The 26,028-nt window shown below is 49.2% G+C and overlaps 1 protein-coding gene across 3 annotated transcripts; it reads right to left on the bottom strand.

Annotated features, from left to right (window-relative positions):
• ILRUN (inflammation and lipid regulator with UBA-like and NBR1-like domains) lies at positions 1–26,028 on the bottom strand. 3 transcript variants are annotated; one of them, XM_059488031.1, is made up of 5 exons: positions 25,782–26,028; positions 16,005–16,159; positions 12,620–12,817; positions 10,778–11,106; positions 1–3,417 (listed from the first exon to the last, which is right to left on the bottom strand). In XM_059488031.1, exons 1-5 carry the CDS (start codon positions 25,937–25,939, stop codon positions 3,382–3,384), a joined length of 876 nt encoding a protein of 291 aa, XP_059344014.1. In that variant the 5' UTR covers positions 25,940–26,028; the 3' UTR covers positions 1–3,381. The 3 variants fall into 3 exon arrangements, with proteins under 3 accessions (XP_059344014.1, XP_059344015.1, XP_059344016.1); XM_059488032.1 differs by lacking the exon at positions 25,782–26,028 and adding an exon at positions 25,369–25,569; XM_059488033.1 differs by lacking the exon at positions 25,782–26,028 and adding an exon at positions 25,025–25,257.

The following is a 26,028-nucleotide window of genomic DNA, read 5'->3' as shown; positions in this document are numbered from 1 at the left end:
TTTTTTTTTTTTTTTTCTGTGTTAATTTAATCATACAAATATTCATTTATACATTAAGGAAAAAGCTTCCTTTATTTTCACCCCCAATGTGCTATCATAGGACTTCTCCCAGACTCAGAGAGGCAACACACCATCCCGTGCTACACATGCACTGCCCCGGCGAGCACAGACAGGCTGGGAACCACCCACGCACTCACACACGGAAAAAATGAAACACAACAGAAACCCAGACGTGGGACAGCGTGCATTTCCACCCACACCACTGCTCTCTGACTGCACGGCTCTGCCCCAGCTCCCAGACCTTGGCTGGGTTCCAATCCAGCACTCCTGAGGTGTGGGCAGGAGATTCCCACTCTCTCACCCCCTCCCATGGCACTGCCACTTCGGGGCCAGTCCCAGGGACATCCTGCTCCACTTTGCCAAGGCTGGGAGGTGACACTGCTTGAGCTGTGTTGGTGACAGGGTCCAAGTGGCTCTTGCTTACCACAGGGACCCACTCAGAGGCCATCGGAGATGTTCTACATTACCCATTCCCTTATGGGAGCTGATACAAACTGCAGTGTCATGAGGTCACCTGGGCAGAACTTGGCCAAATTCAGCTCAATCTCCCCATTAAAAGTTGGACACCTGAAGCACGAGCAATCTGAGGCCGGCTGCAACACGAAGCTCCAAGAAACCAGGAGATAAAACCACCTTTGGCCTCAGTGAAACAGTTTTTACTCGAGGAAAAACACAGAGATAGAGCAACCCGTTTTAAACATCCTTGCAGCGCCACAGCAGGGGCCACAAGCCTGGCCCCAAAGATCCCTCAGCTGCCTGGGCAGAGCAGGATGTGAGCAGCAGGAGCTGCAGATGTCAGAGCCCTGCCTTTCCTCACAGCCTGCAACGTGCACCCCTTGTCACCAGGACACCACGGACTGCAAACGCGTGTGCCTTCGGAGTGGGAAAGCACATGGCTACTTGGGGCACATGCAGGTTTTGGTTTTTCAAGACAAGGGAATAAATTCAGCCTTAGGAAGAGCACAGGAACACGAGTGTGGCAGCCAGGGGACACAGGAGGAGCACACGTGGCTGGGAGCAGAAAGCCAGCGTGGGGGTATCCGAGTGCAAGGGTCTCCCAGGTGCCTCTGCTGACACCAGGCAAAGGTCACAGCACCAGCTCTAACTCTCAGGCTCAGACCTTGATTTCTCCTCCCTTCCACTATGCAGCTGACACAAGGAGCCAATAAAGATAAGGAATCACCTCGTCACTTGAACCAAGAGCTGTCTCCAGGGGTTCAGTGCCCTCAGAAGGGAGCAGCAGCACTGCAGGTGTGATGTTCATTTCCTCAGAGGGGCTTGTGAGCCCCCTGTGAGGAAAGGAGGGAGTGAGCAAAGATTCTACCTGCCCACACCACACTCTGGGGCTGCAATCACCCCCAGATCAATCTCAGATCTAATCCTCAGAACTAACCCAAGGCCAAATGTTACAGCACAAGAAACAAAGCTTCCAAGAAGCAGCTCCTTCAGCAGGTTCACTCCAATCCCAACACTTGCCCAGATCCAGGGCACAGCCAGGCGCCCACCAGACTGCAAGGGCAAGTGTCAGGCAGTTCAAATCCTGTGGGGCCACTTCTATGCAGGCAGTTTCTGATCTTGTTTCTCCCAGCTAACAGACTTCTGAAGGCAGATTTCAGCTGATGGTGATCTGTAACAACTGAACCTCTGAAATGTGAACAAAATCCATCGCCCAATCCTTCCTCTGTTGGACACCAGGAACTCCCACTGGCCCCTCGAGGTCCATCCACATGCACCCAGGTACCAGTCCTTGGTAGCTGCAATGAAAGATTCCCCCATTCCAAACCAGCCACGAAAACAAAAGCAGCCAAGAGCGGCGAGGCCAAAGCCATGCAGTGTGCAGCTCTGACACAGGGAAAAGCCTTCACTGGGCAGATCTGGAAGAAGGTAAAGGGAGCTTTGCATATTCCTGTATCTTTGGCAGATGGCTGTTCCAGCCTGGGTCTTTTGGGCAGGATGGTGCTGCAGGGCTCACTCCCTTCTGTTTGTGGGGTCAGCATTTCACAATAAATTCACCAGAGTGCCTGAGACCAAGCTGCATCCCCTCACACTGCACTTTGCAGTCCAGAACGAGAGGAGAACATGCTGGAGGAACAGCAGAGCAGCCCAAACCTTCTGCAATCCCTCCCCAAACGTGAGCCCACTCACGGCCTCGGTGCAGCCCCAAGCCCAGATGACAAAGGCAGAAGAAGAGGAGGTGACAGTGGGACCCAGCTGGTGGTGTCAACTCCTGCTCTGTGCTCCAGAACACAGGGATCAGCCTCTGAGCTACACCTCAGCACAGGAGAAACAAATGCAAACTTATGCTCTGAAAGAGAGAGGGGAGACTCCAAATGAAAAGGACAGGATGTCTGTGAAGCTTTGCAACTATCAGCAGGTGAATTGCAGCTACAGAGATTCCTCTTGGCACACAGCTCCAGGCACAGCTACTGCACACGAGAGTGAACAAAAAGGGATTTTTAACTGCTAACCACACAGGACAGCTCAGCAACTTGAATAAATCAGTTTCTTATCAACATGGGTGTGTATTTGTGTACTTCATGTACAAGAGGGAAGGGAGACGAGCCCTCCATGTTATCCCAGAAGTCCCAGTTCTCCCTCTCCAATTCTGATACTGAAATCTGTCCATAACGTGACTCCCAATGACACGCAGGACAACTTAAAAGCAACACCCAAACCAAAAGGAAAAGAGGAAATAAAAGATTAAAAAGTTGGTAACTAAAACCAGCAGATGCTGTTAAAAACGCAGTGCTGGGTGCAGACCCAACCTGGCATTAAAAAGCCTGACAGAAGCAGTCCCTGCACAAACCCCAGCAGGTGCTGAGCCAGTCCTGTTCAGCAGCAAACCAGGACATTCTGGGAAAATGCACGCTGTCCCTTAGGAAAAAGAAACCAAAAAAAAAAGAACAAGAAACAAACAGAAATTAAACATTTGCTCAAACTACAACCGCTCTGTAGGCAAAATATTCTTTTTTTAAAGATGGCTTTTAAATTTTCATTTTTAAACTTCTTTTTAAGCTACCTAATTACACGTGAAGATAATTTCTAAAAACCCATAGTGTTGGTGTCTCTTCTTCCTCATAGCATTTACACCACTCTGAAATCCAGCAGTCACACATGCATACTCAGGTTTTGGATTTTCCTCTGGAAACAGCTAGTCTTAAGTTACTGGGCTTTTGTTTCTTCTTCTTTTCCAGAACACGGAGGCAGAGAAGGGGGGTCCACGCTGTGTCTGTCTGCCACATGAATCCCCCTCCCTTCCCCCAAAAGTCAGCTTTTTCTTAAATTCTCCTCTTGTCGATACCCGTTTTGTGTTTTTGTGTTTTAAGACTGTCCGAAGTGATAAGGACCGTGGAAACCCTGAAAGAAAGTTGGAGACATAATCAATTTTCAACAGGCAAGAAACAAAATGCTCAGTGCTCAGCTCCAAAGAGTGCCCAGCCCAGCCCAGGGCTTCCCACCAGCCCCACTGTGGCTCCAAGGACAGTGAAACCACACATTCCAGGGTTGGCTTCCCCAGAGAGGGCAGATGCCACCACTTACCTCTGTCAGATGTTTTTTAGACCAAGGCCACAAATTAACTTGTGTTTTCTACACCAGAATTCCCTATAGGTGCTACAACACCTGCAGGCCCAGCCCCTGCAGCCTCCCCAGTCTGTCCCACAGACATGGGGCTGTAAATGGGTAAGAGGCTCTGCCAGAAAAAAACCCAACAAAAAAATAATCGACAATCCCACAAGTGCCATGTGTGCCTCCTCAAGGTGACAATGCACATTTGCCTCCAGTGAAATCAACCAGAGCATTTACCAAAACCCCCAAAATGCTTCCTAGAGAATCCATTTCCCTCCTTTACATCCTGAAGTGAGTCACCTAAATGTCAGATGTAGTCACAGGTCTCAAATTAACAGGAACTCCTTTTGTAACTTCTATTGTCCAGATCAGTTATCCGGGGTTTCATCAGGAAGCAGAAGAAAGACCAACAGGCAGCAAGGGATGCCCCAGCTCACGCAGATGAAGTTTGTCAGTGAAGAAGGTACAACCCCCACACAAACCCAGACACACACTGAGGTCAGGAGAGAGATGAGGGAGAAAAACTTGTATCTCATGGCAGAGCTGGAAGATCATTATGCAAATGCTTCTAAACACAGTCCAGCTCTTCCCAGCACACTCTGGGTAAGGCAGGGAGAGCCCAAACCATTCCTGTTCTGGCTGAATGGGAAGCTCTGACCTCAGTTTTCACCACTCTGCCTTTAACAGGGCAAATTTCCTAGGAAATACCATTTCCTTCATGTTCTACAACTTCAAAACCCCCTCACTGCAGGAGCCAGGGCTGTGGAGCCACGAGTGGGAACATGGATTATGTAAAGCACCAACGTCACTGGCAAACCCCAGGCTGGAGAGCTCTGCTGCAGATCTGACTGGGAAGGAAGTGCCATGAACAGTCTGTAATCTTGCTACAGCTGGAGAGAAAAGTTCAATCTTGGGGATATGATCAGCTGGTAAATACAAGCAAATGGCAAAATGAAGCAGCTCTCAGCAGCTCTCAGAATCCAACCAAGAGGAGGATCAGCAGACAATTAACCAGGACATCTCCTGAACTGCGTGGGAAGTATGAAAGACTGGGAACGTGGAAATTGCTGTTTGCAGACAGAAATACACGCAAGTGATGGAAAAACAAACAGGCTTCTACCCCAGGAATATGCTGCAGTGCCAGTTTGTAAAGCTTTTCAAAAGAGAACAGCCAGCAGATTCCAGCATGACAGTTCACCTGAGGAAGGAGATGCTCCCATCAAAATCCAGAGATTGAGAAATCCAACATTTCCAAAAATACACTCACTGAAACGGGGGGAAGGGGAGAAGCAGGAGAGAAACATTAAGATGGTGCACAAGAAAAGGACACAGAGGAAAAGCAGTGTATAAACAGGATCCCAAGCAGTCTCACTTCACAGGGATTAAGCTATTGTGCTTAGCACTCTGCAGAAGGAAAACAGGATTTGCTGCTGATGACCTGCACAGACACATTTGCCAGAATTTGCTTCATCTCTGAGCTACCTGCACACAAGGCTCTGTTGGAGGCACTGCCTAGTGAGCTCAGGAGGGGTTTAACCACCCCCTGCCCCTCTGCTGGGACCACCCTTACCCTGTGTCACCTCCTGGGGGATGCCAGAGGCAAAACAAACTTGCTTGCTGTAATTTGGGGGTTCCACAAGCATCCCCCCGTGGTGTAAGGAACTGCCAGTCACCCTCAGTCTGACATCAGAGCAGCTCATTTGTGCTTTTGGATGCAGAGACCCTGTGAGGTCACCGTGAGCTGGTTTGCAGGGAAACCCTCTGGATCTCCACAGAATGGTTTCTGGAGCATCTAATTTAAAGCTGTGGAATTATGCAAACTGTGTCAGTTAAACCCAGAGTTTAGCTCAGCACAAGAGATTCCTCAGCATGCACAGCTCTGCACCACCTGCCACCCTGCACTGAACACCTGGCACCCTGCAATGAGCTCCCCTGGTCAGCTCCTCCTGATGCAAGGAATTTCACCATGGAAAAGCCCCAGACCTTTCCTTTGGGAATTGCCACTCTTCACTGCATTTCACCTACCCGAGATTCATTACTGAACATGAGAACTTGGCAAAATTGAACCCCACTTGCATCTTTAAGGGAGTGAGAGCTGCTTTAGTGCAGGTGACTCCACCTCCCCTGTCCCATGACGTTTAGTCACCATGCACAGTGTAAGGGTTTGATACCAGAAAGCTTCAATTACTGCTGCAATGCAAATATCAAACCCCTGTATGACATTTTCAAGCCTAATTATCCCCTCTGTGCTACATTTTACATCACAAACACGCAAAAATAATTCTGCAGACAATTGCAGTTTTTCTGAGTTGTTTCAATGGAAGGATTATTCCCAGTATTTTTGGTGCCTTCCCGTCTATCCTCCAAGTGGGATCACTGTTTTTATGAAAAGCTCAGCTGCAGCTTTGCAAACTCGCTTTCAGTTCTTCCAGAATGATCCCCAGAAGTAACTGCTCACTTGCTGGTGGGAGCACTGGCTCTTCACACAGACCAGTGTGTCACAACACAGGGCTGTGATTTTCCAAGCATGACAGCTACTGGTATAAATTATCATTTGCCTCGTGCCTCTAGAAGGGAAGTGAGATGTTTTGTGTAGTTAAAACCCTTTGTGAACACTGAGCTCTGCAAACCGAGGTACCTGTGCTGGGAACAAAGCGAGGATTAAGCAAATCTTTCACAAAGCATCACACACAGGCTTTCAGACAGCTCTTTATTTCACCTCTGTGACTGAGTCACCACCAATGCAGGTACACTTGCAGGGACAGGAGGTGGATGCACAGCAATACAGGAGTCTCCCAGTGGGCACTGACAGTGGCCCAGCCCAGGCTGCAGGTCCCCATCCCCTCAGGCCGCTCCTACCCCGCGCTGCTCCAACCTCGCTTACGTAAAACTGAGCACAAACAGAGAACAAACATCCAGCACTTGTGTTTTATTCCATGCATGCTGTGCAAACATGGCGTGGCTGGGAGACCACCAGGAAGTTCAGGACCTTCTGGGAGCAGGCACTGCAGGGCTGGGTCGGGTGCCTGTGGGTGAGGAGGGGCAGGGCTCAGGTACCTGAGCTCCCTGATGTGCTGCTGGGATAAACAACAGGCAGCTCTGCTGGGCTGCAGTGAGGCAAAGTTGGGCTAAAACCAGGTTATCTGGCACTTCCCACAGTCTGGAAGGACATGGATTTCATGGATGAGCTGACATGCAGCACCCAAACCACCAATCTCTCTCACTAGAGAGGCAAACCAGCTCATGCCAGGCTGCAGTGCTGTGGGAGCTCCAAGTCCAACCTTCTCCCACTGTGTCTAAATGGCTGGAACCACACAGTGACCAGCCCAAAGTGAAGCCCAGACACCAGCATGGAAGGGGCTTCAAAACATTTTTGGGGCATAATCCTCATGCATAAAGACAGTTTGATGCCCAGTTTCCAGTAAAAGTATTTCTGTCTACAGTTTACAGAGGTACTCCAAAAATCTGCGAAGTGGAGGCCCTGGTTTGGGAGAAGCATGGCTTTAGAAGCAGCAACAACATTTAAGCTCAGAGAGGGGAAGCCAGTTAAAGGCTCCAAGGACACAGGGTTGGTTTCCCCTTATGTACAGAAAGCTGCCAGGTAGTTCAACTCCACACAGAACAGAGGGAGATGGGGAGCATAAACACAGCAGGAAAAAGGGAGCTCAGATTTTACAGCTGTGAATTCCAAATATGTTTCTATTTCACTGGGCTTTGAAGAGCAGCACAAGCAATGACCAGGACAGCCAGGCACCATTTGCTTAGGTGGGGATGATGCTCAGTGTCCTGTCTGGGCAAATCACAACCTCCAGGTGCAGTTTTCTGCATGACATAGAGAGGAGTGATTCCTCAATTCACCTGGGCAGCAGGTTTGGATACAGATCTGTGGATTTTATACAGAGATGTTTAGTACAATCTAAGTGTCAGGATATGGCTATTCATTTCTGATCTTCTCAAACATGGAAACCTGTACATTTCTTTCCTCAGTTAAGCAATTAAACTCTAATTCCCAGGCACTGTAAGACTGGATCTTGGGCTTTTAATGGAAAAGCCAGTCACAAGAGAGCAGCAGTGACCGTGCAGGGTTGCTATGAGACAGGAGTAAATAGGAGAGAGCTGTATCAACCTCAGATCTCTGGAGAATCCAGACAAAGTGACTGCCAGAGAATAAAGTATCTGTGCATGGGGATTTCTGGGCATCCTATCCTGCACTTAGGCACATCTTTACATCTAAGAACATGCAAAAACTCCACTGGGAACAGATTTAACAACAACATGCTCCAAGCAAAGCCCTGGCAGGCCCTGGCCTGCAGCCTCCCCACAGTGTGTGTGGATGGTAGGCAGGGGGCCCCAGGGAGGTGGGTGCCATAGCAGGAATAAAGGGCATACAGCTTGTTCCAACCATGCCACAGGTTTCATCTTACCCACTTACAGGGAATTCTGTGTCTGGTTTTGTTTGTTTTTCCCCAGGACACCCAAACCACCCACTCTGCTGCTGCTCTGTAAAACCATTTTGAATGTTTCCAGGTGTGAAATGCTGCTGTACTTGTGTAACCCAGCAGCAGATGGCACGTTGGTGTAGCCACAATCCTGACTCCAATGGGAGCTCTGGAGGACAAGTCACACCTGCTCAGTGCACCAGAGGGAGAACTAATTCCGACAAGGTCTGGCAGCTTCGAGGATGTTTTACACCTGCAGATGCCAGAAACTGCTCGTTTTACCTCAAAGATTTCATGGTCTCATGCACTGCATGACTGGGTGTCCCCAGTGTCTGTCAGCAGAGGAAGCCTCCACAGTCAGCTGAGAAATATTTAAGGGCTTATTTTGCTTCTAAATACAGGACACAGGCTCTTCTCAACACTTTAACTAAACCTGAACCATCTCCTTTGCTCACCAAATGGCCTGGGGATTCCCTCCCTTTCCCAGGTACATGAAAGGAGACAAAAATATCAGAGATCCTGCCCAAGATAAATAAAATCCAGGAATTCTTGGAGTCTGTGCCACTGCCTAAGCAACCCACAGTGCTCTTCTGTGTTCTCTAGAACCTGAAATAAAGCCTTTCACATCAGTATTCAATCACAAGGCAGCAGGTCCCAATGCAGTAGTTTTCCTTCTCCTCTGCAGCAGCAGAGTACAGGTCAGATCCCCTGGGAATGAGGAGAAGATGGGCCAGGTAGAGCTTTCCCCAACAGGAACTGGAGCTCCATCTGTTCCTCAGGTAATTCAATACTCCTGACATCACCTCTAATAACCCCTTTTCTGCTCCAGCAGCATCTCCAGCAGGGTACACCATGCACACAAAGGGAAAAAACCAAACAAAACTGCATCTCCTTTTCCCAGAGGCCTGATCAGGGAATGGGGGGAATGTTCACCTGACCCTTTCAAACCAGACCAGGCATCTGGGATGTCCAACTCCCTCAAACTTGTTTACTACAGAACCAGTATTGTACCAATATGAGTATTGGGTCTGTGACAGAAAACCTCCTACCCTGGGCAGGATGGGCAAGGCTGGAACAGGACTCAGATCTTCAGACCTACCAGAACAGCCTCCAAAGGATAAAATAATCTTAGTATGTCACAAACAAAAGAACTGCAGTAGAGAGAAAAACCACCCAAAAATCAACTGGCTTCTTCATATCCCCTACCCCAAAGCAAAAAAAGGACTATAAAGTTGTCCCTTCTGAAGCCAGCAAGCAAAATGTCTGCTTTAATCTCAGACAATCCACCTCAAATCCACCCAAGAATATTCTGTAAATACAAAAAGAAACAAACAACAAACAAAGCCAAAACAAGGCAAAAGGGGAGGAAAGGTCACCTGCCCTACATTTGGGGTTAGATTATAACCGCCCCCATTTCCTCAGAGCACGGAGCTCTGGGTTACCAGCTAAACCAGCTCACTTCAACCTTGTGACACCTCTCAGGTGCTGCTTCACTCTCCTGCTGGCTTCTCTCCCACAGCACAGCTGCTCCTTGCCAGGGGCTCTGGTTCCTCACACCCACGCTCTCTGAAGGCAGCCCCAGCCCAGCCCCTTGGGGAGCACCGTGACCCCAGCACGCAGCCACTGCAGCAGAACTCAGCACTGCCACCTCGGGGGGTGTTTCACTGACAGCCATCACTTCCCAAGCCATCCACTCCACTGCTGAGAGCAGGGCCTGGCAGCAGGAGCCAGCCCAGAGACGGTGTTTGGGACCGCTAAGGGGGGCAGTCAGGCTCACCCCACACATGCCAGCCATAAAAGATGCACAGCCCTGGGGTAAAGGCCACTAAAACAAGATCCACTGGCACAGGACAGGCAGGTTATCCAGGGAGGAACTAAAGTGCTGTAGGTGAACTAACATTAGGGCTTTATTAAGTCATTCAGCAACCAAGTGTTATTGTCCTACACAGCCTGCTCAAAGTACAGTAAAGCATTTTTAAAGGATTTAAAAAATCAAACTAGTTTGACATACGACAGTACACACCTACACATACTGCTGCATTAACAGGTGGATTCTGAATTGTAAATAATCCTGCAATTCATTTTTCACACACAAGCAAATAAAAACAGTCAAAATATCACTCAGACTCATATAGCATCCACCAAGCAAGCTTTTGAGAGAGATTTAAAGTAAAGATAATTTAAAAGTCACCTACAATTATGAACAAGACAAGGACACAGACAGGAACGGTCCTTTGATTGACTGTTCCTGCAGGCAGCTTCTGAGATCAAATGGTGTGCTCTGGAGTCTCCCCACACCAGCTATAAAGAAGTTATCTGGCTAATCTGAAGTTTGAGGGTGTGGTAATTTGTTGTCTGTTCAAAATTATGTCAAACTCAGGACACATCTAGAGAGATATTTTGACTTATTTGCACACGCAACTGGAGCAGGCTCCAGCCACTTGCGGTTACAGCACCCAAACAAGGTTATATAAATTTTAAGAAGGACTTGAAGCAAAAACAAAAAGGTGGATCTGGTAGAGTCTATCAGAGGCAAAAAATATTTTAATATAACATGAGGACTTGGCAGAGTCAGACAGTCAAATTCAGAACCTTCCTTAGCAGGTCTGGCAGAAGCAGAAGGAAAGGGCTTTGCAGTTTGGAAGGAAGAGCGATTACACACCTGCCAGGCTCCTCCCCTACCCGTTCTCCTGCTCGCCCAGGGCACCTACCTTACTGTACGTCACTACCGACAAGTTGTTCGAGTGACTGCTGGGGGAGAGATTTACAGAGTTTTGTGACAGTCCATTCTGATCTTGTTCGATTTGGTCAGGAGCAGGCCCCCATGTGTTTTTGCTGATTGTGCCTAGCTCGGAACCCCCAGGGTCTTTTAGGTTGTTTTCATCTGGTTGCCTGTTCTTCTGTGGAGAGGCGAATGGGTTAAAGTTTCCTTCTACCTTGCGATGCGGCTGCGTGTTGAACTCTGTTTCAAAGGATGACAGCTGCTGTGTGACACCCAGAAGTCCTCCAACTTCCACGCTGAGGATCACCCAGATGACATCTGTGGAAAGATACACGTTTGGGTTGTCACTAGATAGGAGTTTATGAAGAAGGGTCAGAAGGAGCAAATGAATTCCATCCTTTACACTAGCAAGAAACAGACTTATTGCTTAAAGCACATTTTTACAAAGCCTCAGCAGTACTGGTTCCAGTGCCCCCAGTTTAACAGGCCTGGGATCAGCAGTTTGAATTTTAGGAGCCAACTGAGGACAGTGGGATTCTACCTTAGGGGAACGTGACTTGCCTACGGAACTCCACACTCTACTAGGGCCAGGACCCCCACTACACACCACTAATCCCCCCTGTGCATAACTCCCCTCACTGAAAACCGTACAAACGCCCCCACTGAGCCCTGCATTCACACACCACTGATCTTGTACACACACATACCACTGACTGCATTGCACAACCACCCCTGACCCCCTGCACACCCCCAGCCCCACCAGTGATCCCCCCCGCCCATACCCGTCCCCCCACAGGCGGCTCTGGAGCGGCCCCGCAGCGCCCTCTGCCGCTCTCTCACGGCCTTGCGGTCCAGGTGCCACCCCGGGCTGGCACCACCGGGCCCCCGCCCCAAAACGGGACAAACGTCCGGGCCCCGGGATCGCCGGGGCAGCCCCCAGCAAAGCCACCAGCTCGGCTGCAGGGCAAGAATCCCTCGGACTCAGAGCTTGGCGGCCAAAGGGGTTCAATCTTCAGGTCATGTTCTGGCAAAAGTGACAACTTCTGGCAATGCAGGGACATCTCTCATTGTCCAGGACTGTGAACCCTCTGGAAACCCTGGGCTTTGTGGGCATACAGGACCAGCAACACAAACTGGACAGGCTGTCCCACCTGCACGGGGATATCCCTCAGGGACACACTGTGTCCCCTCCAGACAATGAGGAGCTGCATGGCAGTGCCAGCACTGCCAGCCCCCTCCTTCTGGCACTGATATTTTTGCCTCCATGTGCCAACACTGCTTACTCAAGCCCTGAAACTTGGGATACTCCCAGCTGCCAACAGACACAAAGATGTTCTCAGTGTAAACTAAAGCTGGCACAAAAGGGAGGGAAGGCTGCACTGAAGGCAGATGTTTGAGGCCCAGGCTGAAGCACCAGGCAAAATAGCCAAATGTGTTCTTTAAACAGAGAAATAGCTCACAGGGGGTGCACTAAGTCACTGCATTAACCCTGGGCATTAACTTCACATGAGGTTTCACCACTATTTTATGCTCATATGCAGCTCACAAAGTTAAGCAATGGAAAACTGGGAAAGAATCTCAACAAAGACTGAGTGGGAAAGAGACTCCATGAGAGCTGTGCACATCCCTTTGTTTTCCAGAGTTTTATGTAATCTGTAAATTGTTCCAGTGCTTAGAAAACACTGACCAAGACAACAAAGCAGCTCCCTTGATGTTTTCCTCCACTCTGTGCTATGTATCTAAGCTCAGGGCTGGCAGAGCTCTGCCCCCTGCTCCATTCTGTGTGTGTGCTGTCCCCAGTGGGGCCGTGGGCAGGGAAGGGGCTGCTCACCTCCGTAGTAGAGTCCCGTGGCAGTGCACATCCGCCACTGTCCCTGATACATTCCGGCGGTGCTGGGGCTGCACATCTGCACGCTGACATCAGCCATCTCCTGCGGCTCCAGGGACCTCACCATCACCATGTTCACGTGCCCAAACTGGTCTCCACCAACATACTTCAGGCAAACCCCTGGGGGCCACGCCTCCGTCCCTGGGATTAGACAGGACAGGGAATTACTGACAGCACACCAGGAAAAGCTTTGGCTGTTTGTGTAAGACTGGGTGAAACACGCTTGTTAAAACAGTTGTGCAACTGTTGGATGGTGAAAGGGAACCGAGATACACAGGACACAGCAGCAGTGGATGCTGAGGAAACGTGGTTTTCAGAGCAGGCTTAATTGGTGCATTTAGGGACCAGCAGAACAATTCCGAATGTCTTTGTTACACGAAAAAATTCTCAAAGTCACAGTGTAACAGCTTAACAAAAAACAAAAACACCCCCTTAACTTACACACACCTCCCCTTCCGCAGGGCCAGAGGCAGAGACAAGGGCAGGGCTGTGTTGTGTGCCCCTATTTCTGCCTCCCTCCATGAAGCTCCTGAACCATGCCACATCAAATACCTGTTATTTATATAAAGTGTTGGCAATGTGTCCTTTCAGGGATTCATTTCTTTCTAAGCCTGTTAGGAGTCTCAAGAGGAACTCATAGTTTGAGCTGTAACTGAAGTGCCAGCACTATTTCCTAAATTGATTTACTTCTCTCCTTGCACCAACCCTTTTCTCAGGCTTGTGCAAAGGTGGCAAGAAGGGTTGTGAACACACAATTCATCTGTGGAGATCCATGTTTAGACTGCAGACACCAGGACTGACAGCGTGACCTGGCAATCAGAGAGACAGAAAACAGCTCCTGCGTGCAGGCACCGCTGCCAAAGATAACAACTGCTGGGGCAGACACAGAGAAAGAGCCTCTCTTCTGAGACTCATGAAAAATCAGTTTAGCACAATTTTCTTTTGCTTCTTCCCCAGTCACATCACATGACTCAGCCAAGGACTGAGAATACCTCCTGCTCAGCTGAGGCTGACGGAAATGGCTACGGAAAGCCTGAACCACCACGAAGCCTGAACTGCTCCGTCTGGTCCGAGGCGAGCGTGCTGCAGGCTGCTCTGACCTCACATCACCTCAAGGAGGATCCTTTGCAACAGCTTGCCTGCTAATTTAATCCCTGTGGACACTCCAGTGAAGGCACGGCAAGGGCTGATTTTCTTGTCAAGTCCTTATTTTGGAATTCCCAACGTGGCAGGGGGAGCAGGATGTGCACGAGTGCAGAGGGATGTTCAGCGTGGGGGATGCACCAGCACAGCTGGAAAGGTGCTGAGGGAGCAGGGCTCTGAAACAGGAGCTGGGTGTCTGGCTGACCTCAGCCTGGGGCATGGGGCACTTGAGCATGAAGCCTCATCTGCAGAGGTTGGCAGCCCAGCAACATGGCTTAGTTTAAATTATTTATGTGATTTTTATCAGGTTTAATGGCTTTAGGCTTGCAAGGTGCCTAGAACGCTGCAACTGATAAGCCTCATAAAATGAAATTATGATTATGTCATTCTATTTCAGTACACTCATCTCTCAGGAGATGATAAATTGCAGAGAGTGTCCTGCAGAGCCAGCAGCAGCTGGGGCAGAGTGGGGAGAGGAAGCCAGGCTGTTAAACCCTGCTGCTCTTTCAGCAATGGTTCTAACACAAACTGCTCCTTTGGCAGACAAGGCAGCACCATCCTGCAGGTATCAGAGCAGGGCATTGTTTTTTAGTGACACAAATGAGAACCTGACTGAACTGAGCTCACAGCTCACGCGCCTCAAACTGACAATCTCTGAGCTCTGCCTGTCACACTCATCAGACCTGCAATGCTCCAGTGACACATGCCTCAGGTATTTTGTGTTCTAGAACTGAAGTCATGTAATCAAGGACTCCTGTAGAGCTGTTAAAAACCTTGGCTCTGCTTCAGTTATCTGCCTAACAAGTAGATATTATCTGGAAACACTACAGCCCTTTGATACTATACCTTAATTAAACCAAAGAATGGTTTTCAAATGCTGCAGTGCTCCTCACACTGCACAGTCATGAGCAGCATGTGAAGCTGCACTTCACTAACCCTCAGCAGTGTGGTTGTACCAGGCCCTGGCCTCCAGCACCACTGCTAGGGCATGGATGGAAGGTCTGACAAGCCAGGTTCAAACCACACAGAGGTCAAAACATGTTGGCCTGCCAGGAAATCCTAAATCAAGATGAGCTCCTGTCCCGCATTTTAGAAGGCCCAGGATTTCAGAAGGTGAAACATTCCAAGAACAATGAAACATCCCCTGAACTAGGATGCCAAATTAAGGCTGAATTTGCATCCAGGAAATGGCACATCAGAGGAACAAGGAAGGGAGGAGTCAGCCCAAGATAGAGGTGTAGTCATAAACCACACAAATTGAGATACTAAGAGTGGAGAAACAAGACCTATCACACTTACTAGATTTGTAAGAGATGTATTTGGGACAGTTATAAAAAATTGCCAGTCAACTTTTCACAGTACTGGAGTTCAAGCAAGTTCCATGTTTCACCCTTCCATTGTACTTCCAAACAGAAGGAGGCAGAAAAAGTACACTGAAATATTAAATCCTTCCTCTAGAACACATCCTCTATAAATCAGTGTTCTTAAACATGCTAATGAAATACTTTTAGATTTTTAGTGTGGTTTTAGTGTGGATATTCTGTCCAAGTCCTGCAGCTATTCACAAGCAGAAATACTGAGGGAGCTGAACCTGACTCGTGATGACTCCCAGCATCACACCCCAGTGTGAGATTGTTCTCTCCCACACAAGTACAAGCAGGTCAATTAAATTCAGACAGAGTTTTATATGTTCATGCAACATCCCCTCATTGCACTGCTTGAGAACAAGGGCTTCCTTCACATCCATGGATCTCATTTTCCTCTCTGACTGCATCCCACCAGATGAAGCACTGGGAATGCACTTTGCCCAGCCTCACTTCCTGGATCCCAGGCACTGCTTTGACTTATTCCAAACTGGAATGTGGTCTCTCCAGCCCTGCATCCTCTCAGAGCATGAAAAGGCAATTCTGCCCGAAGTGGACCTGCCACATGACCCTTGTGTGTCACTGCCTTGTTTGTCTACAAGTTCCCTAGAGTTTGTTTGTGTGGTGGCACAAGGAACAAGCCTGGTGACCTGACCGAGCTGCCCATCCCACCACAAAATGTTTGTGCCAACCCAGGAAGGGAACTTGCACAGGCTGGCAGCACCTCAGGGTGGCTCCAGCCCAGGTGAGTGCCACAGGCTTCCTGCCTCAAGGCAGCATCCCTCCCACTGCATCCCAGCACCTGCAGCTAAAGGCCTCACCTGTATTCTGTATCCTCCATGTTTTTGTAAACTGGGTATCAGGAGGGATGGACTCTCCTTCACCTATGGTGACATCTTCCACAAATGACATGGAGGGGACATTGATATTTGGACTCTCAAAATCATAGTAGGCTCCAATGGCAGCTTGTAGATTCCTGAAAAGGAAAAAAAGCACATTACAACCTGAAGTACAGTTGGGTCAGGCCCTTTGCACAGGTCATATGTCATCCTAAACAGGTCAGCAAAAATATCCAGGCTGTAATAACTCTGCTGCTCGTGTGTTTTTTAAAAGCTTTTATCTCTAGCACATATGGATTCTCTAAGATACCAGAGCTCAAAATACAGCACTTTTTCTTGCCAGAGACACTGGCTTGGATCACTTTTCTACTCTGCTTCTACTTTCCCTGGAAACTTTAGAACTTACAAGTCTTGGAGGCCTCTGCTCCAACAGTTCTTTATGAAACTTGCTGAACAGTTCAGGACACACCAAGAGAAGAGCTATGTCACGAACACTGGGCAGTTTCTTCACCAGCCTTGTTACCTCAGCTAATTTCAAAAGGACCAACCAAATCATCTCTCCATTTTCTTTTGGCACACAAGGTTCAAAAGGAGCACAAGAGGAACAAAACATGAAGATAAGTCTCAGGGCCAAAGGGCACCAGTAGCTACAGATAATAACTCCAGCCTCGCTGGAGTTTTTGAAACATAGCATCAGGTACAAACTGTTTATTCATCAATAAAGTGCCTGCTCAGCTCTGGGTAGTCACAACTTGCAGGAACTTACAAACCACCTGAGTCAAAAGTTCTCACTGAATAAAGATAAATGACAGTGCAAGTCTGTGATACATTAAGGACATTCAGAAAGCCACAATGCTATTGATTCCTGAGCCATGGAGTAGCTACAACTCATGGTAATTAATGTGAGAAGAAGAACAGTCAGGCAGGAAGAGGATTCACGAGCCTTAGCTCAGTTCCACGATATACTATTAAGTCATTATGTAAGTGTTTGGCAAGTCATGTAATTCCTCTGTTTATACATGTCTGAGAGGTTATGGCCCTGATTTACATGTTGTGAGTGGGTGCTGTGAGAATGGAGATGAGTAAAATCTCCCCAAACGCAATGGGCATAATAACTGCTTTTTTTATTCATGACTGCAGAAATCTGTGTTGCTTTTTTGAGCAGGGTAGAAAAAAAACCACCAAAACCAAGACTTCAGAAACTGGGAACCAGCACCTAAAACCAAAGCCCTGCAGAAGCTGCTCTGTGTGGGCACAGTGACATATTGAGGGGCTGGACAGTGGTGGGGTGTCATGTGTCCGAGTCAGACAGCCAAGGTGAAAGCAAGAGAAACATTTGCAGCGTGACCCTGAGCAAGAGCAAACACAGGGCTTTGCGGGGCTGCTTGCCAGCTGGAAAGAGGTTTGAAACAGTGAGTAAAGAAACTGCCTCCTGTTCAGTTCCTACAGTGGTCATGGCAAAAAACATTCAAATCAGACACATTCTGGATAAAATCTGGACTGCATGGGAGCAGTGTCACTTTCTCCTCACAGAAAACTCAGGGGATCCAAAATGCAGCAGCTGACTGGGGGGCAACAGCAAGGGGGGAGAGCCACACTGGGGGCACTGGGAGAAGACCCAAAGAGCCCCATCGGTTTTGCAATCAATCCATCCATCACAGCACCAGCAGATAATCGCTGTGTGAGTCACAGGAGTTGCTGACATCCTGCTAAGGAGACACTGGAGGAATGGCCTGCACAACATGGCCACGGGGATAGATCAGCAATTCAGCAAGCCCAGCGTCACAGCCAGACCTTTGCCATCCGTGCCCAGCGGACTTTGGTCCAACGCAGGAGCCACCGGGTCCCGTGCTGTGGCCAGAACTCAGAATTCCAGAGCAGAAACCATCCTTCAGCCTGAGGCGTTTTCTACTCAGGAGTGTCAGGGCTCTATTTAATCCCGCCAGCTCAGTCAAATGCTGCAGGAAGGGGCCATGTCACATCAGCCAGTAAACAGAGACAAATGCTCAGTTTTACGTCACCAACCGCCTGTTGCTTATACACTGCACAAGATTTACATAACTCACACCAGGGCTGTGCCAAGAGACTCCTGCTCGCTCACCCAGCTAACACCATGAGCTGCAGCTTAGTTTGCACCACGATTTCTTCCTGTAGCACAGCAATCCAAGGCAAAAGGTATTGTAGGAGATACAAAAGACAGCAATGCAGCTCTTTCTCTTCCTAATCCACTACTACATAACTACATTTTCAGATGGACCACAACACCTTGTGAGCGATGGTTCTGGAATCAGTGGCACTGACATTTTATTGACACTGACAGGAAAAAATAAAAGCTCTGAGGGGCAGATTTCTACTGCAACTCTTTGCAAGGCAGCCTGGCTGCGTTTGTTTGCTGGGCTGCAAACAGGCCTCAGAAGGTAGTGGGCTATTTGTGCACACAGGCCTGGGGCCAGCACTCCCATCCCGGGGTCATATTTCAGTGAGCTTTGCCATTGGGAAACAACAACACTCCTCTGCAGCATCGGGTTAAAAACTAACTAAAGAACAACACATGCTGGAAACACAAATGGATTTGCCCCATTTGTGATCAAATATTCCCAAACCCACCTCCCCACTCCCACCATATGATCTGTGTGATGGGGGATGTTTGGGGTGAGTCCTTCTATGTGTTTCAATGCCTCTTGGACTTCCCAGTAGAGAACTACAAAGAAGCTTCCAGAAACTGAAGAGAAATTCACAGTGGCAAAAGCCAAAGTTAGGATGACAAAGCAAATCTGCCTTGAGTTCACGTTCTTTGACACAGACAAGCCCAGGAGATAGGGACAGAGCAGAGGCACCCCCAGCTCACAGCTCGCACAGCCGCTGGCTCTGTCCTGCTCCTCCCCCAAGAGACAGTGCTCCCTCCCCTCCTCCCTGGCCCCCAAACCCCGAGATCAGCTGCAGAGCAGCACTCTGGGGAAAATGGCACTTGCAGAGGTGAACTCTGCTGATGTGCAGGCAGCTGAACCCAAGCAGCAGGGCCTGCACTCGCCCTCCTGCCACCTTCCATTGGGAATTTCAGATGGGAGGCAGCCCTCAGGCCATGCACAGCCAGCCAGCAGTATTTATGTAACAAATGGACTTGGTGATTGGAAAGAAGGTGCCAAGGTCTGTCCCTGTGGAGGCTGAGAGGAGCCAGGCAGGTGCCCTCAGCACTCACAGGGTGCAGTGTTTTGTCATGAGCCAAGCAACTCAGGTGACATCTCCTGGAAATATGCAATGTAGACGCTGGGCAGTGCTAAGCAGCACAATAAAAGCTCCAGCACAGAGCACGTGATGCAGGACACCTCAGACTCCTCTGTAACTCAAGTCTCCACCTTCACAGAGCTCCTGTCGCTCTCCAAATGCAGTCTGTAACCAGGCACCACAGCTCCCCATAAGGTGTCTATTGTTAAAAAACAAAAATCAGCAGTGCAGCAGATGGACAGTTTCTCACTCCCAAATAATGGAACTTCTCTATATGATACAGGGGGAGAGACTAAAAACACATATGGGAGACATCCAAGTGAGGCAACCCCTTTTGTCTCTTCATTTCCACAATTTAGCTGGATGTTCCTTACCCCAGCTCTTGTGGACTTGGATTGCTGCTAAGCCAGGCTGGGACATCTCCAACAGCTTCTCTTGCTCCTGAAGCAGGAGATGCCTCACTCCAAGCCTTGGAGAAGGCCAAAGGGTGTGGGGGAAGAGGCAAACACATCAGGCTGCAGGGAAGCACTTCTACCTGGAGCTTTCAATTCAAACCTTCAGTAGGGATGACACATGGCAATTAAGTGCAAAGCCTCAAGATGTTTCCAAGGGCTGGAATTTTAATCAGTCAGAAGACAGAATTTCAGAAAGCAAAATTACTGTGTTAGTTTTCTTCATTCTTGACCCCTCTTACACTAAAGTTACATGAAATTCTATGTATGAAGTTGGGAAACTACATTAGATGATGTTTGATGATGGAAAAGGATCACTGAGGGATGCTGAAAGCTTTAAGCTGCATTTACACAACTGAAGGCAGGGGGAAGATCTGACTAATTTAAAGCTTATGTATTTTTTCACATGAAGAGACAGAAAAACATTCGTTGTTTTAGCTGAAAGCAGCAGTTCCACATACAAGTGGGGTGCTCTAGGAAGAAGACAGAAACCTGTGGTCACAGAAGCAATCCTGTGTCTGCAGGGGCAGCACGAGGAGAGAAACTGAGAGCCCACAGAAGAGGCACAGAGTCCTCAGAACACCAAACCATCAAAGGAACTCACTTTCCCTGAGCAGCTTTAATGTGCACAGACACACCAACAGCAGCTGCTGAAACCTTCCAGAGATACCTGCACAGGGCTGAGCACAGCACCTGAGCACAGCAAAGCACCTGAGCACAACCCTTTGCCCAACAGCAGCACCACAATAATGCTGCTACAAGCAGGAGTCCCCAGAACCATCCCCAGCAGCTGAGCCCTCCCAAAGCAGTTGGTCCCAGCAGCTTTAAGAGGGGGGTAAAATATCCTGAGAATGTCCCAGCAGGAGCTGCCACTGAAAACAGGCAACAGCTCTTCCCAGTGGAAAGTTATTGAGAGCTGCCAGTCCACAGGAGATTCTGGAACTGCCAATTCCTCAGTACAAACCACGTTACCAATCTATAATTGTCTGATGAAAGTGAAAGGGGATTAAGCTACAGAAACTGTCTGAGAACAAGTTGGGGCATGTAAGGCAGAGTCCAGCTGGACCAAAATTATATTGTACCCAATTCTGCTACAGTTACCTGCTTATACTTTCATGCCACAGGCACCAAAATTTTCAATGATTTGCACCTTAGAGCACAATTATAGTATGTTCCACAGTTATAAATACAATTTCTTTAGAGTCTAGATTTCATTCAAAATAATCAGGTCAAACACTTGAGTTGCTCTGGAGAAGAGGTGTGGGGTTGGAGGTTTTTTTAATGCACTAGATAAAAGCTTCTAAGAAAATATTTTTAAATTGTTTAATTCTGTAATGTTGCTATTTTTAGTAGCATTAGGAGACAGCTGTGGACACAGAGAGGCAGCAGCCTGGGATGGTTCACAGGCACTAAGAGATACCCACAGTGTTTCAAGTGAGCCACAACAGACCAAACAGTTTAAAACCTCTTTTCTCTCCCCAAGCCAAGGGTGTAAATGACCTTGCACCCACCACAATCCACAGAGCTCCCCAGACTGTCCTGACATCCTGGTGACAGCACATCAGCAACCACCAGATCTGCTTCTGGGGTGCCACTTCTGCCTATGAGGACAGCGTGTCACCAGTGGGTTAGAGTAAGACGGACATCAAGTCCAAAGCCTCAGCTTCCTTCTTCCCTAATAAAGTTTATCAACACCCCATCGGTGTTTTGAGGCAACCCTTCTCACCAGATTTGGCCCAGCTGGTCAGCATAAACAAATATTAACCCAAGCAGAGTCACACCAGACCCAGACTGCTCGACAAACGTGTCCTGAGTCACAGAGAGAACACAGACTCTGTCTCTGTCACCTGATAAGGGTGACGGGAACTCCCACCCGCTGCTGTCCCTGCCCCATGGCTGCTGGGTGAGACACAAACACCCACAGGCATGCCCAGGGAAGGATGAGTATTGCCAGAATCAGGGCTGGTTCCTGCCTCCTCCTTGACACAAGGATTCCCCACCGAAGGAAGGGGTGTCAAAACCAAGCTCAAGGTCTATGCAAGGCAGTGGGGAAGTTTTCCTCACATTTGGCAGAACATGGATTCAATCCGAAGAGCAGACCAAACATCTGTGCTCAGAGGACACCTGCAAACACCTGAGGTTAAAAATCAGGAGCAATGCTGCTGTGAGCCACTGTGGGAATCACATCCCATGTGAGTGAATCCCCCTGACCCAGTGTGTTCTGTTAAATTCTGAGTGTCCTGACATCTCACACAAATGTACCTCAAGTATTTCTCTGAGTAGCACCCACACTTCATGTAAGTCATGGGAAAAGCAATTAAACCCCTATTAGTTAAACCATGTCTTCAGACTCCCAATTAAGTACATCCACTTCTGGGCAATACAGGTGTTTCACTGGATATAAAGAATTTGAACAGCCACCCACAGGGATGGAAATGTGAATCTATAAGACAACTGTAGCTCAGAGCTGCCTCACACCTGGCATGAGACAGAACAAGGTTTTAACTGCAGATTCCTGCAGTATTTTCAGAGATAAACTTATCTTCATGCAAAACATTACCTAGGGAGTACTAGTTAAACCATGACACAGCTACAAATTCTCCTAAATAGATGAAAAAAACACGAGGATCTCTAGATCTGACAGCCTTACAAATAATGAACTTTTCACCTAAAGCTGGATCCAAAAAGCTTTGTTAAATAATGTTTTTTTTTCCCCCACACACAATGGAAACCATCGTTACCTGACACACTTCAATTAAATATCACACCTACTGCTCTGATAAAAATTCAGCTTTCTAAACAAGAGCTAAAAAGAGAATGTAAAGAAATATTACATGTAATTATTGAAATATACATTAGTTCTTTCAAACTGGGAATCTCTGAGCCAGCTACACTGAAATATGGATTTTAAATCCACTACCATTAGCTACTTCAAACTAATTCACTTTCTCATGGAATTAAAGCAGCTCCAAGCCTCTCACCCACAAAGCTGGCACACACTCCAATTCAAAGAAAATAATTCCTTTTTCTTGTCCCAATACAATTTCCCCACCAGCCTTAGAGGAATCCAATGACTTTTATGGAGCTCCAGGAGCTCCTGTGAAGGCCAGCCAAGGCCAAAGGGGCTCAGACCCTCTCCTGCCCTTCTCACAGATGACTGTGGAGCTGCAGGTGACACCTGGGACTCCCCTGCACCCAAACCCCTCCTGTGAGCCCCCTCCCTCCCACCTGTGCTGGGGCCCCACGTCTGGAGGGGAAGGAGCAGAGCCAAGGTAACTGAGGGGGATTTCATCCTGGATGCAACAGTAACAAAATGCCCTCCCCACTTCACTGCCCAGGGTTTCCTCCCAAGGAAGAAACGTTTTCAGCATCAAAACAGTTCATTTTTGGTTCTGCTTTTTGAACAAAGAAGGTCACTTTTGGTTTTAGGCCGAAAGTGAAAGCTCAGCCTCTCTCTCAGCAGCCCCTCTGAATGGAAAATAAATAACTAAATAGTAAAGCAGGATGGTGTGTGCTGCTGCTGGGGAATCAGATCCATGCAGCAAGAAGTCAGCACAGAAAACGGACATAACTCTAGCAGAGTGTTTAATAAGTACCAGGGAAAGACAAAGGGTTTAACCTGTATTTCCTGCATATCAAGGAACAGCCTCTGAAACTTTGGATGCATATGTTCAACCCAAAGCATTTTGGTAGCACTTAATAAAACCAGCTGGCAGTTCCTTAGCACTGCCCAAGCCTGACAGGCGTCTGAAGGGGCACTGAGCATTCCTGGGAACTGGAGAAGTGGACACAGACTTTTAGAGGCTACTTACAGGTATTCCTCCCCAGCCAGCCACTAATTTTTCCCCCTAGATTGGCCAAACAAGCTATTTAAAATAATTCCTTTATTCCAGCAGTACTGCTAATTCACTGTAAGTCCTCTGACCACAATTCCTAACGATGCTGTTGGAAATGGTCTTTCAAAGCACATTAAGCTCTGAGTGTTCCCTACAGTACAGGAAAGACAAAGTGGGGAAGGAACTGTGGGTCTGGAGACAACAATTATTGCCAAAGAGCAGCTTTCACACCTGGGAACAAGCTCTAGTGAAACTATTTATGTGTTTGTCAATTAACTCACACACGGGACACCGCTACAGAGAACCTGGAACACCCAACACCTGCATTTGTGTCACCCACCGTGAGCTCCCTCACCATTTCCTGCAGGTGAACATCAACCCCGACTGGGAACACTCGGAAAAGCGACCTGAAAGTCTCATCAAGTGGTGCCAGAAGGTCCAGACCCTAATCCCAAGGCAAACCTGGTAGGGCACCTGAACCACCTGGGCAGTGTGGGTTGCACAGGGCCCCTCCATGGCACGGGAAAGGCGCTTCCAGAACTGGGACACGTGTGCTGATTGTCCCTGCTGAGGGACAGCAGGGGCAGGGCAGGGTCAGCCCAGCAGGGCCAACGACCCCGGGGCCATGCAGGAAGGGGAGGGAGCGGGGCAGGGGGGCAGGCACGGGGCACAGCACCCAGCTGGGGGAGAGGAGCAGCCCCTGCCAGGCTGAGAACGGGCTCTGAGCCCTCTCAGAGCAGCCCCAGCCCGCGTTTGTTTGCACGCACATCTCACCACCCCAACGGGCGCATGCCCATCCAGCCACAACTTATCAAATTTCATTAAAAAATGTGAAAACAGATGTTTTCAGAACCAAACTACTGAAGTTGGGAAATTAAGGCTATTTCAACCACTTCAGTCAGTTCTGAGGCTGGATTTGAAACGCTGTTATTCCAAACAAGAATTCAATATTCCTGAATGAAAAAGAGCTGCTTCAGCACAAAGCAGGAGCACTCTGGCTACACGGAGCATCTTCAGGAGTAACTTTCAGGCAACTCTGTTCCCTGCTCTCCCCAGGAACCTCACAGAACCCCCAGGATTACAGTGCGGTCTCAGTTTTAGTCCTATCACCAACACATGGATGATGTGGGAAAGCATCTTCTGCTGGGAGCCAACCATTTCTTCCAAGCAAACTCCTGAACTCCTCGAGATCTTTCATATTGCATCAGCTTACAAAACACAATTAATTACTTGCTATTCCCCTACTCCTTCTGCAGATGCTTATTTGCCACTAAAATTCGGTATGGAGCTGTAGGAGGAAGGAAAAACCAAAACGAAAAACCCGACAAAGTTGTCTCACTACTGTTTATAAACTCAACAATTCCACACAAGTTTTCCCCCAACTGTTGATATCCTGACCTCCCCCTGGATTTCAGTTTTCAAAGCCGAGGTTTCTGGGTTTGATGTTCTACCTCTAAGCAGGGTTTAGCTAAGTGATCTCTCTGCTCACCGTGTCTGAAACACACAGAACTCATTTGCTCTCCTGCAGCTCCCACCCTGCAGAACTTTTAGGTCAACACACTTCGGAGATGAGCAGAGAGAGCTCAAAACGAGCCAAACGCCCCGACTCATAGAGCAGCTGCTCCACAACATCTTTTTTACAGTTCCTGGGCTCACTGCACCAGAACACTCCCGTGTGCTGTTTTTCACCCTTGTACCGAGTATCTCCCCTGTTTTTCTCGAGCTACAGCCTCGCTGATAACCCGTGCCTGCTTTTTCCTCGCGCAGTGACACAGAGCCTTTAGACGCTGGGTTGCCCGAGTTGTTTTCCCCAAACACCCCGGTAACTCTCACACGTGCACCGCGGCCGCTTCCAGGCTCCTCCAGCGCATTTCTGCCACAATTCCCCTCCCTCTGAAGCTGCCTCCAAGTCGGGGAGCCACAGCCCGTCCCCGAACGCAGGCTCGCACGCCCCGTGGATCTGTTCGCCACCTCAACAGCTCCGCGGCCATCGCACCGGCGAACCCGCGCCCCGGGCCGGGGCCGAGAGTCAGCCCCGTCCGCCCCGGCCCCGTCCCGCTGCCGCTCCGCCATGGGAGCCGCCTCCGGCCCGGCCAGGGCACAGAGGGCCCGGCACAAACACCGCCCGCTCCCCGCCGGGGCCCTGAGGTGACCGGGCCGGGGGGGGCCGGGCCCGCGGCCCCTCGGCCCCGCGAGCCCCCTCAGGCCGTCCCGCCCGCCCCCCCCCCCCGGCCCCGGGCCCGCACCAGTTGGTCATGTCGAGGAAGAAGGCGCAGCCGGCGGGGCTGAGCTGGAAGCCGAGCAGGCGCTGGAACTCGCCGATCAGCACGTCCTTGTCGGTGGTGCCGAGGCAGCTGAACTTCTGCATGAGCTCCGCGTCCAGGTCCACGTCCATGCCCTCCATGGCCGGGGGTCCCGGGGGCTCCGCGGCCGGGCCGGGGCCGCCTCAGCGCCGCGCGCGCGGGGGGGGCGCGCGGGGGCGGGCGGAGGGGA

This window comes from Ammospiza nelsoni, chromosome 23 (assembly GCF_027579445.1).
Source record: "Ammospiza nelsoni isolate bAmmNel1 chromosome 23, bAmmNel1.pri, whole genome shotgun sequence".
Lineage (NCBI taxonomy): Eukaryota > Metazoa > Chordata > Aves > Passeriformes > Passerellidae > Ammospiza > Ammospiza nelsoni.
Note: the sequence above shows the minus strand (reverse complement) of the source record. Positions and strands in the feature narration are given on the sequence as shown.

Excerpts from the sequence above, each read along its gene's own strand:
- ILRUN (XM_059488031.1), bottom strand. The coding sequence starts at position 25,939 with ATGGAGGGCATGGACGTGGACCTGGACGCGGAGCTCATGCAGAAGTTC. Across the intron at positions 12,818-16,004 it reads ATGGAGGATACAGAATACAG|GGACGGAGGCGTGGCCCCCA; the intron begins GTGAGGCCTTTA and ends GTCTAATCCCAG. Across the intron at positions 11,107-12,619 it reads CACGGGACTCTACTACGGAG|ATGTCATCTGGGTGATCCTC; the intron begins GTGAGCAGCCCC and ends ATCTTTCCACAG.